The sequence below is a fragment of the Neomonachus schauinslandi genome, chromosome 1 (genome assembly GCF_002201575.2).
Source record: "Neomonachus schauinslandi chromosome 1, ASM220157v2, whole genome shotgun sequence".
In the NCBI taxonomy this organism is placed as follows: Eukaryota; Metazoa; Chordata; class Mammalia; order Carnivora; family Phocidae; genus Neomonachus; species Neomonachus schauinslandi.
Window position 1 is genome coordinate 58,511,059 of NC_058403.1, and position 14,101 is coordinate 58,525,159.

The following is a 14,101-nucleotide window of genomic DNA, read 5'->3' on the forward strand; positions in this document are numbered from 1 at the left end:
AGCTTCTTTCTGAATTATTGCTTGTCACTCGGGGACCTCCCAACCACTTGGAGATTGCCAGGATGAAGTCAGATTTTAGCTGGGGAGGTAGAACATTCTGTTTAGGAGGAAGCAGTTGGTTATACCTGCTACTCAGGGAGGTCCTGGCTCTGCGAGTCTTCTTCCTACCCCACGCCAGAGAACACAGCACAGTCTTTCTGAGCAGACCCTGGCCAGGGGCCCAATGGCCTGGCGGCTAAGAGTGGGCACAGGGAGCACGCTCTCCTCTCCTTCAGCAAGACAGGATCTTGAGGAAGGCTTTACGGAACTCGACATTGAAGGTGGTATAGATCACAGGGTTGAGGGCACTGTTCACGTAGCCCAGCCACGTGGTGGCGCTGTAAAGCTCTGGGGACACATGGCAGGCTTGGCAGTGGGTATTGAGAACGTGGGTCAAAAAGAAGGGCAGCCAGCAGACAATGAAGGCCCCTGGGTTGCAAAGGAAGAGAGAATCTGGGTCAGGGGTATGCTTACTCCTTTTGTTATAACATGAAAATGACTCATGTTTGTTTGCTTTGCGCCAGCCACCATGCTGGAATTTTACAGACCCATTTAATTTTTACACCAACCCTATGAAGTAGATGTGATGAGCCACTTCTTTTTTCTTTTTCTTTTTTTTTTTTTGGATGAGAAAGTTACATGCTTACATCTTTGATTCATCTCAGGCCTTTGTTCCTAAATCAATTTTCTAGTTTGATATTTAGGTAGCTCTTTACTAGTCTTTTCTACTTCTCAGTTCAGTTCAAATATTTATTTAATGTCTAGCCGTGTGAGACATGATCCTAGGCACCAATAGGGAAGAAGACCTTAAAGACCTGGCAGTTCCTGCTGTTGAGATTACATCCAGATGTTCTCATAAAGTCCCTGAGATATGAGAAAGTGAGGTTTGTCAGTGGCAGTGAACAGGATGAATTGCCTTCAGTAACTCTATATGCTATGTGTGACATCAATTTTTTTCTTTATTCAAATAAACTTTTTATTTTTTCTACTATAAAAATTAACCCTGATTTTGTACATCATGGAAAACTTGGTAAATATAGAGAAGTAGAAAGAAGAAAAATAACCACCCACCACTCAAAGACAATCACTTTTGACATCTTGGTGAATTAATTTTCATGTTTTTCTTTCTCTGTATTTGAAATAATCTAGATGTTATCACACCATATGACAGCAGTTTTTTGCATCCCTATTTTTTCACTTAATATTTTAGAATAAATAAGCCTTTATTAAATATCTAATATGTGCCAGACACTTTTGTTGAATTATTATCTTATTTATTATTTGATTTATCCATTATAATCTCACGTGATAGACAACAAACACAATGGATAAACACAGTTCAATTAGGTCACTTGCTCAATTTTGTATTTCATATTTTCAGCCCAGATCTGTTGACTTTTCCCCAGAGTTAACATTGATATGCAAACTCTTCTCAATTGTATCACAAACATTTATAAATATTACCGTTATTGGATTTCCATTTCTGACAAATGTGGTTCCTTAGTACCCTCTGCCAGCTCCACCAAACTCAACCTAACCCAACCAAATTCAACCCAACTCAACCCAACTCAACATGACCCAAACTCACCAAGCACAATGGCCAGCATCTGGGTTGCCTTCTTCTCCCGAAGTGGCACTCCACGAGGCTGCAAGGGCCCCAGCTTTAGAGATGTCGACAACCTGCCATTACTGAGTTTTCGAACCTCCAAGCTGAGCTTGGGTGCCATGGTGGGGCTGAGGGAGTTCTGAGTCCTCCCCTCCCTTTTCAACTCTCCGCCGGCTTCTTGGAAGCCTGATCGCCCCAAGGCAGTATCTTGGCAGATGCTGTAGTAGCGCTTCAGCTCCATGTGTGCCTGGCTAGGGGAGAGTGGCTGCAGGTGGGACAAGAGAGGGTCCTGACATTCCTGGGGATACTGTTTATCTTCTGAATGTTCCTGAAAAGGAAAGAGCATGCAAAGAAGTTAGAGGAAATCATCATTTTGTGAAACCTACTGAGGGCACATCTGAGAGTAGTGGGATCGTGAAAAGTTAAGGTACATGAAATCTGCTTCTGACTTCACAACTAAAAAACATCTACCAGATATAGAACATTTGAGAGTCACAGTAGTCCCTTGAGGAGGGTTGTATAGGACTATAGCCTGGCCTTTTTGAGTTAGAATGAGCTGGATATACAGAGGAACATGTGAAACGACGCTACTAAGATGTAAATCACAAAATCTGGAATGTGGGAAACTCTGTAAGACAAATGACTCAGGTTTTTTCAACAAATAAATCACAACAACAACAACAATCCCATTTACCAGTTGCAAAGTATGGGTCTTATTTGAATTTTGATTCAAATAAACCAGCTATGGAAAACTTACAAGACAATTAGGATAATGTGAACACTGATTGGATATTTAATGATATTAGGGAGTTATTTATTTGCTTAGGGTGATGTATTACAGTTATACATTTTATAAAGAATCTTCCTTAGAGAGTCTTACAGAAATATTTTTGCTGAAATGTTATGATGTTTGGGATTTGCTTCATAAGAATCCGATGGGCATGGGTGAGTGTAGGCGGGGAGTGCAGATGAAATGAAGTAAGATTGGCCATGAGTTAATTGCATGAGTTAATTGGCCATGGGTTAATTTTCTTTCTACTTTTTTATTTTTGAAAATTTCCATAATAAAAAGTAGAGAGAAAGAAAGAAAGAAAGAAAGAAAGAAAGAAAGAAAGAAAGAAAGAAAAAAAGAAAGGAAGGAAGGAAGGAAGAGAAAGAAAACCCAGGATTTTCACCTCAGCTTTCCTACTTATTTAGATGTATCCTTGGGCAAGTTAATTAAATGTCTTTGAGCCTCACTTGTAAAACAGGAAAGAAGTTGGGAAAAAATAGGTTTAGGATGAGTAGACCCTGAGAGTATGTGGACGTTTCTGGTATTTGGTGGGGATGTGTGTGTGTTCAACATCTGAACTTCCTTCCATGTTTGAAGAATCGGACAATGGAAAGTGTCAATCTCAAGTAGCAGAGCAGGACCCCTTAGCTCCCATTACTGAAAGCCATAAAAGCCATATATTCCTTCTCCGCACATCCCCACCAGTCATCTAGAGCTCTGGCACATAAACCAAGCCCAGCCCATTAGAGATTTGCACCTAAGACCTTGAACTGGAGCTGGTGAAGTAGGGAGACTTCAGAATTTGTCTAGCAGCGATGGCAGGCAGTGTCCAGTGTCCCAGGTCTTCCAACCTGATTCTTCCTTAGGCATGAATAGCATCGTCTGAAGTTATTCTCCAGCCTTCTCATTGAGTCTGAGCTACTTGGTATCCTTCCAGTAAATTTCTTTGTCTATATGTTAGTGTCAGCAACCAAGAATGCTCCCTACTCTCGCCTTAGTTCCAGGAATCACAGGGCTAGTGCACTGTACATACTCCGACACACTGCTGAATGAATCAGTGCAATGGACCTTTAAAACGATAGAGTGTTTTAAAAACTGTGCTCCACAGAGGTATTCACAGGGATTCCAGTATAATTTTAAAAATTTTGGTTTTCATTTTGATGGGGTTTTTAAATAATTAATATAAGCATATTGTGTGAATGGCCATTTATAACCAAGATTATGATTGTGCTGGCATCTACTAATCTTCTAAAAGTGATGATATTTAACATCAAATGCATTATTTCGGAAACTAAGGGACTGGGGACAAATTCTTGACTGTCCTTATGAAATCTCAGGTTTGAGGACATTGATCTAGCATAACTTGTCTCTATTTTACAGATGTGGAAATTCAGGCCTAAAGAAGAAAAGTGATCCTTCCCAGATTATATATCGGTGAGTGTATTTTTCAGCTCTCTGCAAACCCTCATCACTACCTCCATGACTGGCATGAAGAAACTCCGGATTTGTCTGGGCCTGGCTGGCAGAGCCCTCCACTCCCAGAATGTAGGACAGACCTATTTCTCCAAACTCTTGGCAATGCCAGCCTGTTGCCTCTCTATTCTCTCTTTAGTAGTCTCTTCTTTTGTCCTTTTGGCCTTGGAGCCTCCTCAGACCTTAGATCTGCTATAGGCAACTTGAAAATTCTTACCTATTAAAAAATCATTTACAGTAAGAATCTCTAACACATGAGGCCTGTCTAAAAAGTGGTTAATTAGCTGTACAGAGATGGCACAAAGCTCAGACCTTCATCATCATGAGTTCTTAAAATTTTATTCCTAATATTTACTTGGAGTTCAGGCAGAGGAATAGTGATCTTCTAACACCTCCATTCTTCACTCAGCTGGCTTGAGGAGGCAGGGCTGGCTTGAATTGAAAGGACAAGGATAAGGGTGACCATGAAATTGTCTTAGTTTTCCCCCATATGCAGTGGGAAATAGGACACTCGAAAGTCTCACATTAGCCTCTCTTCTCTGCTTTTCTTGGCTCTGCCCATGTGTGTTTCATTGACACCCTGTTCCCTCTAGGCAGGTGACTCTGGAGGGCATCCTCATCCCATGTCCAAGGGTCACAGGCTCCAGTCATTGGGATCTAGCTCAATAGTGATATGCTTTCTGCATATCACTTGGTGATTCCTATTCTAAAGCTCAAATCAGGATCTCATATCTGTTATATACAAAAGATACTAGTAAGGGATCGGGGCCATTGCATTTTGGGGTGGAAGTGGAAGCAAGTCAAGTCAGGGTGTTGAGAAAAGGTATCTTCTTTTTTCCCTCTAATCAAAGACATGGCTTACTTACCATTTGCCCCGTGGCATCTGATGTAAATCTGTCCCTTATTGAAAACTGCTGAATGGGGTGCAGCCTCAGACAGGAAGACTAGCAGTTTGAAGGAGAAACTGTTGTAGGTTAAGGTCTACGTGGATGAACCATATAGATGCCAATGTTTTGAATATCCTCAAGGTTTGTTCATATCCTCAGCTTCAGGTCCTTACCTCCTCTTTCACGGGAACAAATATTCTTGTTCTACCCAAACTGTGGGACTTCATCTTTGAGAGACTGACTCTCACTCAGGTCATTATAGGTTAATCTAGCCATCCAAATTGGACCTGCCTTCAAGATCAAATTCAGTTCTTACTCTCTCTGTGAAGCCTTTTCCTGAGCATTGACCTCTTCTCTATAGCCTCCTCGGCACTTCTATTTTGGTGCTTAATTGCCTTCATCTCATTTCGCAAACATCCCGGGGCTGTTAGTTAACTTCGGATAGAGGGTTGCTTTATCTGCTTGTCTAGATTCTAAGCTCCATGAAGGCAGAGGCTGTATAATATTCCTGCTGTCCCTTCCCTAGAAGATCGCAAGCATGTACCAGACACTGGGATGAGCAGACTTTCCAGCCCAAGCAAAGGGAAGATCAGTGCTGAGGCAGGTCTCCTTTTCAGAGCGTCAAAAAGCCCAATAACACACATCATCAGCTTTCCATTTCACAAGCTGGTCAGCACCTTGACACAGGGGCAGATCTAGTAAGGAAAAAAGCTTTCCATGGACCCCAGTGATTCTTGTAATAAGTGGTCTGCTCAAAAACCAATCCTCGGGACCTACCAGCAGTGCACGGTACAGAGGCCACCTTACAACGGCAGATCTGGTGTGACGTTTGTGCCATTGGCCATCTGGGGGCAATGGAAAACTTTGATGGAAAGCAGAAGAAGTCCAGAAACTATCCTATCACCTTGCTAAGCAATGTGAACTCTAGGGAAGACTCACAATGCCCTTTTTGGATTCGATTTCCTACTCTAAAGCGTAGCCAATACCAGCAGATTAGAAGGTGGGTGTGAGATGTGTGTCTCCAGTGGGGCAGCACGAGCAAAAGCAAGTGCTGCTGGACACAGGCTGGGAAGCTACAGGGCTGGGCAGTGTTCTCCCTCTGCCCCTCCGGGGTGCTTACTTGTTGAGGGAAGCCGGGTCTGACACTGATGCACTGACTGTTCTGTCGAGTGAGGATCCGTTTCCGTCTCCTCTGTCTCAACACCACGTAGATCCTGGCGTAGACGAGGACAGTCACTCCAAAGGGCAGGTAGAAGGACACCACTGAAGAGTAGATGACAAAGTCAGGGTTGGAGATGGAGCAGACAGTGGGGTCTCCTGTGAGAGAAAAGGGGAAAGCAAAGCAGTTTGCCAATATGAGACATCGGTGGGGAGCACACAATGTGGCCGCATACATGTGTGGTGTCTCCACCATTTAAGCCACACGGGGCTTTGGGAAGTAGGGGCTCCGGGCCCACCTCCCCTCTCACTGCCTCTCAGTTCACATGCTGCCTCATTGGTGGAGGCTTCCACCAGCTCCTTAGTCAGAAGTAACTCTTCCTTCCTCTGTGCCCCCCAGCCCTTGCCTTGCCTCTTCGGTGTTGTTAGCACACGCGGCTGCTTGTGAAGTTGTGGGGATGGGAGAGGTTATGTTGTCAGTTCCCTGAGGGGAGGAGGTCAATTCATCTTTGTGTTTCTCACAGTTCCCTTAAAAAGAAAATTACCCAGTGATTCCCTGCCCGACACTGCTCGGGCTGCAAACATGTCTGCCCTTGAAGGGCTCAGTCTGCACGGACGGCGATCTTCCTGAAGGCCGTGTTAAGTATCACAGAGGATTGTGGCCTGGGAGGCTGAGGGGAGTGTCACAGAGCAACAGGCCAGAGGCTCCTGGGGGCGAGGCAGCCCCCAGAAAAGGGCCTGCTGGTGTGGAGGCACTAAGGGGTTGTTGAAGGCAAAGAGAGGGAGGCTTCTTTGTTGAGAACGCCAAGCCTCCGATGTGAATCTGAGGTACAGGGCAGGTGGTGGCTGAATGCAGGCAATTCTGTTTATTGCGGAATCTCAGGACCCATCAGGGGTAGGATGGGGAGTGGGCTGTTAAGGATATTGTCACTGTGGACAATGTGAAATGAGGAGCAGCTTTGTCCCTGCTCTATGTCCTGAAATGCACCTGTCGCTGCACTTTAGAGAGTCCCTGTGGTTTTGCTGTTTTTGCTAGCAGATGTTGAAATTCCTCCAATGCCCAGAATAGGGCCTGTAACTCGCCTCATCTGGAAGAGAAAAGGGAAGAAAACTAATATCTTCCAGATGGTGTGCCAAGGCCTTTATACACATCATCTTACCTAACCACTGTGGCGACATTATGTGACGTAGGAGCCATCACTGACTCTGTCCTCACGCGAGCAGACTCAGGCTCAGAGAGGTTCAGTCAGTGGCCCAGCATCCCATAGCCTGAAAGGGGCAGAGCCTGGATAAGTTTCTCCGGTCATTCTGACCTTACAACCAGTGTTCTGTCTGTGATTTTGACTTGCTTCCCTCTACACTTTGGCTGCCCCGCCCCCACGCCCCCCCCCAGGAATGGCAAATTTACACTTCGCCCCGCACTGGTAGCAACTGCTGTTGGGATACCCAACCAATCTTTATAAAGGGTAGGGGATTCTCAACAACCCCAAATCTGGCCTCAGAAGGTAGAGTCACAGGTGTGAGCTAGTGGGGAGAGGGCTGTAGCCAGCCATCTGGGCCCCTCATTCTGCCTTCCGGTCTTCTGAGCTAGGCAGAGGCCAGGCCTGGGGTGGGAGACCCAGGTCTGCGATTTGCTAACTGTGAACTCGGGCACATTGCTTAACTATGCCAGGCCTCAGCTTCATTATCGGAAAAGAAGGATAAAAATAAGGTCTCATGAGACTAAATGAGGATAAATGGTAGCTATTATTATTACTACTTATTCTTTACTATTATTATTTATTATATACCTCCTCTGAGCTGTTTGAACTTAAAAGGCAAGGTATCATTTGGAGTGGAAACCTGTAGAGAGACTTATAAAGAACAATATCTGTGGAGGGGAGCAACAGCTCATAATTAGAACAAAAAGTGTACTCAGTTCTCAGCGAGGCCTTTTGATAGCACTGACATGAGGATCTTTAGGAGCTGCTCCCAAAGTTTTTGATTCTCTTGGGAGGAGGGTAAAATTCAGGAAAAATTAATGTCCTCTCACCAAGTCTGTGCCAACACCCTTTAGAGAATGGCTTACAAAACTTCGAGCAGTGGTCACCAAATGGGCATTTTCTGGTGTTCTGGGGGAGATGGGGTTGGAGGTAGGATAGGGTGGCCGCTGCTGGTCTTTCTGAATCTATAAGGAGTCATGTGGGCCGCGATCAGCCCTCTTCCTGAAATCAGCTCCCCTGTTGTCAGCATCTGACCACGGTTTAAACACCTCCTGTGAGGAGATGCCTGAGCACCTGGGCTAGTGAGAAGGGGGCCAGGACAGGGGCAGGGATAGATACCGTCCCGCTAATGGTTACCATTGCTGGTGTGCGGGGTATGCCCCATTCGTCCCTCCACCCTTTTCTACTCTCCTCTGGGTTCTGGGAAGCCGACCTCTAGATTTTATATACTAACTCCAACTTTTTTTTTCAAGTTTTTATTTAAATTCCAGTTAGTTAAGGTGCAGTGTAATATTAGTTTCAGGTGTAGAATTTAGTGATTCATCGCTGACAATATGACAGACACCCAGTGCTCATCACAACAAGGGCACTCCTTCATAGTAGGGTATTAACTCCTACTTTTAAGAAGCCAGGAGCAAAAGTGGGTGTGGTATGCTTCTATTTGTGTAAAAAGTGGAAACACATGTGTGTATGCATGTGTGTGTGTGTGTATACATACTTGTTTCAAGCATTATCTTTAAGATGATTAGTGTTTGCTTCTGGGCAGGGTCACAGGGCAGCTAACGATCTAGGGTAGAAGGGAGGCCTACATATATGTATGCCTATGTAACCCCTTATACCTTGTGTTTTATGGGCAAGTATTTATTTTTCCATTGAAATATTGAAAGCATACACACGAGAGAGTGAAGAGAGAACACAGAGCTATTTCAGAGTTGCCGGCCACCAAAGGCCCTCCATGTACGATCACTGAGCCCGCACAGTCATCCCTTTCTGCCTCTCTTATCTGACTAAACTGCTGCCCGTCCTTAGATTGAGCTCTGCGGCCTCTCCCACAATTTCTCCAGGCCTGTCAACGGGTAAAGTGACCCTGGAGGCTGGTGGCCAGTGAATGAGGCCCTGCCCCGGCTCCCACTGGGTCTGATCTGCATATGTGTTTTTGGAAGCAATTCTGGAAGCTTCTCTCTGCTGAGTTCCAGATGAGGTGGTGAGGGCAGTGAGCACCCCTCCACCCTGCCCCCCGGAGATGAGCTGCCTTCTCATGATTATTTAACCAAGACAGTACTGTGCTATTAGTTATTGGATGAATATGAGAGTGACAAATACATGAGTGAAGCGGACAAATGAGCCTTTTACATCAGCACATAAGCAGTCGCTGGCTGGAAGATAATGGGGAAAACCAGAGGGTTACGCCTCATTCTCTGAGATCGAGGGTGTTTACCCCAACTGATCTTAACATTTAAGGAAGAAAGGATGATAAGAAGAACTCATCGACTTACTCATTCAACAAGAGCTTATGGAGAACCTACTCTGTTCCAGGCACCATGATGGGCGACAAAAACACTAAATAGCTCCACAAAGGGGTGGAAGAGGCTTTTGTGGGCTAGCCTGGGAACTTGAGTCCCACAGTGATGTGAAGGGCAAGGCCAAAGCAGGTTGACTTGACAGGTTCATGAACTTAAAGCTCATGGAAGGATTTGTCTTCACCTTGTTCCCAAAGACAGGAGAGCCTGATGCACCTGAAGTCAGGATGAGCCTGTTATTCTTTTAACTATGTGTTTCTCAACCAGGCTTCCACTGGCTCCAGTGTTCTGAAAGCCAGGTGAGGGATTCTATGGCTCAAATCTAGATAGTATCTTCCATTTCCTTGTTTCAAAGGAAAATTAAGACCATTTAGTCTTGTACCTGTGAAATAGAGTATTGGGTTGTCCATTCAGGGATTCTTAGCGTTTCCTCTAGTACCAGTACTGCGTGCTGTCAGTGATGGGGTATTTAGCTAGACCACTGGGCCCCTGCTGGGAGCTGCCAGGCCCCCCCAACCTTGGAACTCTCTGTGACCGAAGATCCAGCCTTACGTGCATATCCACAAATGCATGTTGCATCTCGGACAATAAGAACAACGCCAAGATGAAGGAAACTGAAGTTCAACGTTTTTCTGCCTTAAGTCATCTGACAATTCGCAATCCCACATGGCAGCTGGTTTCATTAAAAAGAGCTCTGCCAGAAAGTTCCTTTGTGTTGCACTGCTTAGTGAAAATCCAGCCCCTTCCACTCTCGGGTGTCATTGGCGGTACCCTGCCCTTTCCTCCTCTACTTTTCACAGGGTGAGTAGAAACAAATGGCTGAGAGGAGTCATTTATATCGGGCTTTCGAATGAACTTGGGAGCTTCCTTATAGATGGAAGAGCTGCTAAGGAACCCACATCCATCAAGATAATGAAGCTGTACTGTGAAGGTCAGAGAGAGGCAGAGAAGGACAGCCGGGCTGCCTCGCCTTGAGTTCTGCTCACTAATTCCCTGAACTGTGTTCTAGGACGAGGTGACTGGCCTCCACAACCACCAGCAGAACTGCTGCTACTCAGATTTTCTTTGGAGCCGGTGCAGAGTTAAATTTGGACACACAGAACCCTTTTCTAACACACAGTAATCACAACAAGAGTGGTAGCTAATATCCACTGGGCCTTTACAACGGACCTGACACTTGGATGCTATATATGAATAAATGGAGGGCTTACTGTAGTCTTATTAATAAACTTAAAAGTAAGAGAGAGAGAGGTCCCTGGCTGGTTCAGTCAGAGGAATATGATCTTGGGGTGGTGAGTTCAAGCCCCACGTTGGGTGTAGAGATTACTGCAGTAAGTAAATAAATAAATGAACGACTTAAAAAAAGTTGCAATAGAATAAATCATGTACTTCTTTAAAGTAAGAGAGATTGAAAGAGATGAGAGAGAAGCGAGCATTTTTGCCTTCTCAGTGCTATATTTGAAAATCCTTTTGGAGAGACAGTTTTCTGAGTTTTGTTTCTGGAATAATAATGATCTCACTGGTGGCAACACCACTGCAATTAGCTCATCATTCATCTTCACTTTAGATGTTGACATTAACTGGGAACTCAGTCTACTGTCAGATGTTGAGACCGTTTTTAACTGTTACTAGGGTGTGTGTGTGCGTGCGCGCGCACGAGCGAGCGAGAGAGAGAGAGAGAGAGAGAGAGAATGAGTAAAACAGCTCTCCCCCCGCCCCGCCCACCTCCCAGAATGAGTAAGAGGAGCCACTCTGCGGACTGAATGTTGGTGGGGGTTTGCTGCTGACCAGGGGTAAGCAGTGCCGGGGTCTGCCAGTGGTACTGAGTTCCCATACTACACATTCTGACTTAGAATAATGTATTTTTGTGTAGAAACCTAAGATATAGAAGGTGGCTTAGTTAGCAGATGAATCCAAAAGTATATTTAACACCCATTAAAAATAGTATTTTAATGCCAGGCAGCCTCTCAGAGTTGTGTTAGGGAATGTTGCTTCAGGGAGTATGTGTGTGTCCACAGCCATGTTTGTGTGTATAAAGTGTCGTTCAATGAAAACAACAAAGTAACGAATGGTAAAGAGTAATGCAAACATGATAGTAACATCATATTTTAGGAACACCCTGAGTTAACCAGGCAAATATTCCTTGGATGACTCAACATGACATTGACTTAACCTTCAATGTAGCCGACAAAGAAACCTGACCTTGAGCGTATGGTGTGTGTTTGGCCGGTCTACATATGTTACTCCAATTTAATCCTCACTTAATTATAAAAAAGCTCTATGAAGCAAGTACAGTGGAATTATATCATATGTAGTGTCAGATTCTAAAGTCAGCGATTAAAGTGAACATTATCTAGCGCTGAAATTTACTTTGAAAAATCTCCTGAATCACATACGAAGATATACATGGTTTTATTACAGCCCCGGAGAGTAGTGAGTAAAGACATATGATACATACATTACTATGTCATATAAAGAGTTCAAACACAACATGCAGTTGTAGAAATGAAGTTGCTGGGCTTATGTGCAGGGGGGCCATATGAAAAAATAAATGCTGGAAACTTTCCAACTAAATATATGGACTCAGTCTATATATTTAAATTTGCTCAAGTGTATGCTTCAGTGTATTATTATCCCAAATTTATCAATAAGAAAACTTAGAAAAGCTAAATAGCTTGTTCAAGGAGCACAGCTGGTAAGTAGCAGAACTGAAGTTTGAATGCAGGTTTTTCTGACTCCAGAGCCTCTATCTGTCTTCCTAAATGTGTTTTGACTTTTAAATCACTGGCTAGCAAATGACTCTTTGATGACTATTCATAAGTTAGGATTTTCCTGTATTTATATGCAATGTGTTACCTATAATAACTGTATACGTATAAATACACAGCTATGTGACTTGTACATATACACCAGAAACTAATGAACCTGGAAGATAGTAGGAATTAAACAAATCCAAATGAACACTAGAACCTGACTCAATTAGTTCTCAGCAAATACTCAGTGTTTATTGTCAATACCTGTAACTTTATTATATGTGCTAGAGGTTTCATTCAACACATGAAATCCCTGAGGCTGAAAGATGTATATGGAATAGCCAAAGAAGGCATTGATCCATATGAGGTGTAAATTTGGATCGGTGTCTTACGTCTAAAAACCAAACATCTCAGATATTCACATTGTTAATCCATATGTCCATCCATCCACCCATCTGTCCGTCCATCCATCCGATAGAAGATGTACCATGTGCCAACCATCATGGCCAGAATTTTTGTATATTAAGATATGAAAATATACTCTCCAATAATTTAGGGATCTATACTAATTCCCAAACACCAGAAATGATTTTTGTTTAGTAGAAAATTAGAAATATATATCCCATTTGAGGGCCTTCATAGTGTTATTTTGCCTTGGAAGTCCATTATGAATTGTCATCTTTTCATTAGCAAATCTCACCTGAATTATTAATATAGTTTAATTTTTTAACTGATACATCGCTTCCCATGAATACAATGACATTTCTTTCAAAATAAAGATAGGCCAGAATTCTCACTAACTGGGGAAGAACTTTATGTGCCAATAATTGATGATGAGGTTCTGCTTTGTACTTGAATCAAAACCCAAAGCTTTGCAGCCTATGGCATCCTTATTTCATTCTGAAGTATGCTGATCAGGGTCAGAAACTTCCAGGCTCAGCGCCACTCACAGCCACTCAGGTGTGCCGTGAATCACATGGGTGTCGTGAGAGGGGCCATCATTGTTACCTGTGGTGTTGAAGCCAAAGAGGAGAGGGCAGGACACGGCAAAGGCCAGTACCCAGACGGCTGTAATCATGAGGGCCACGCGCCGACAGGAGCTCTGTCCGGTGCCATGTTGGTAGTGAACTGGCATGACCACCGCAGTGTACCTGTGAAAGGAAGCGGGGAGGGATGGCCATGATGAGAAGGGGTGGGGGAATCTTTCCAAAAGTGGACAGATGTTCCTAGAGAACTAATCTAGGTGATCCATGTGGCAGGAGCAAAAGAGTTTGGTTGGAGAAAGAAAGGGTATTTGAGTGAAAATGTAGAAAGGCTGAGCTAAGAGAGATGAAGAACTCCCTGAGCAGGGAAAGGGGGAAAGAAGAATAAAGTTAGTAAAGTAATGGACTGGGCCGCCGGCAGGCTCCTCCCAGCACACCTGAAACTTGTACTCGCATACCTGAACCCCCAAGACTCTGGGTGCTGGTCTGTGTGCCTTTACTTTCTCCCAGGGTTTTTCAGACAATGATAGAACTGTGCCCAAAGAGGATGTCTACCCCTGCTTGTATCCTAAGATAAATTCTAACCCTCCTAGTGACAACTATTCCAAGTGGTGGAGATTTTAAAAATAGAGGTGAGTAATATCTAGTGAAGGCTTATTTCAAAATCCAGTTTTCATGCTCTCTTAGTCCATTCAGGCAGCTCTATCAAAAATAGCAGAGACTCGGTGGCTTACACAACAAACATTTATTTCTCACAGTTCAGAAGGCTGCGAGGTCCAAGATCAAGACACTGGCAGATTCAATGTCTGGTGAGGCCCCCACTTCCTTGTTCATAGAGGACTATTTTCTCACTGTGTCTTCACATGACAGAAGGGGCTGGGATCTCCTTTCTAAGGGCACTGATCTCATTCATGAGGGCTCCACCCTC

At 44.0% G+C, this 14,101-nt stretch overlaps 1 protein-coding gene across 2 annotated transcripts in view; it reads right to left on the bottom strand.

Annotated features, from left to right (window-relative positions):
- Positions 1-271: 271 nt before the first annotated feature.
- Positions 272-14,101, bottom strand: part of DRD3 (dopamine receptor D3) — a 31,865-nt gene continuing 18,035 nt past the window's right edge. The window contains exons 3-7 of one of the 2 annotated variants that reach the window (XM_021692553.1): positions 13,199-13,341; positions 5,898-6,094; positions 1,775-1,910; positions 1,628-1,675; positions 272-468 (exon numbers count right to left, since the gene is read on the bottom strand). In XM_021692553.1, the coding sequence (XP_021548228.1) occupies positions 272-468; positions 1,628-1,675; positions 1,775-1,910; positions 5,898-6,094; positions 13,199-13,341 (721 nt within the window). Of the gene's footprint in view, positions 469-1,627; positions 1,911-5,897; positions 6,095-13,198; positions 13,342-14,101 lie in introns of both variants that reach the window. The other variant, XM_021692552.1, reaches the window with a different exon arrangement.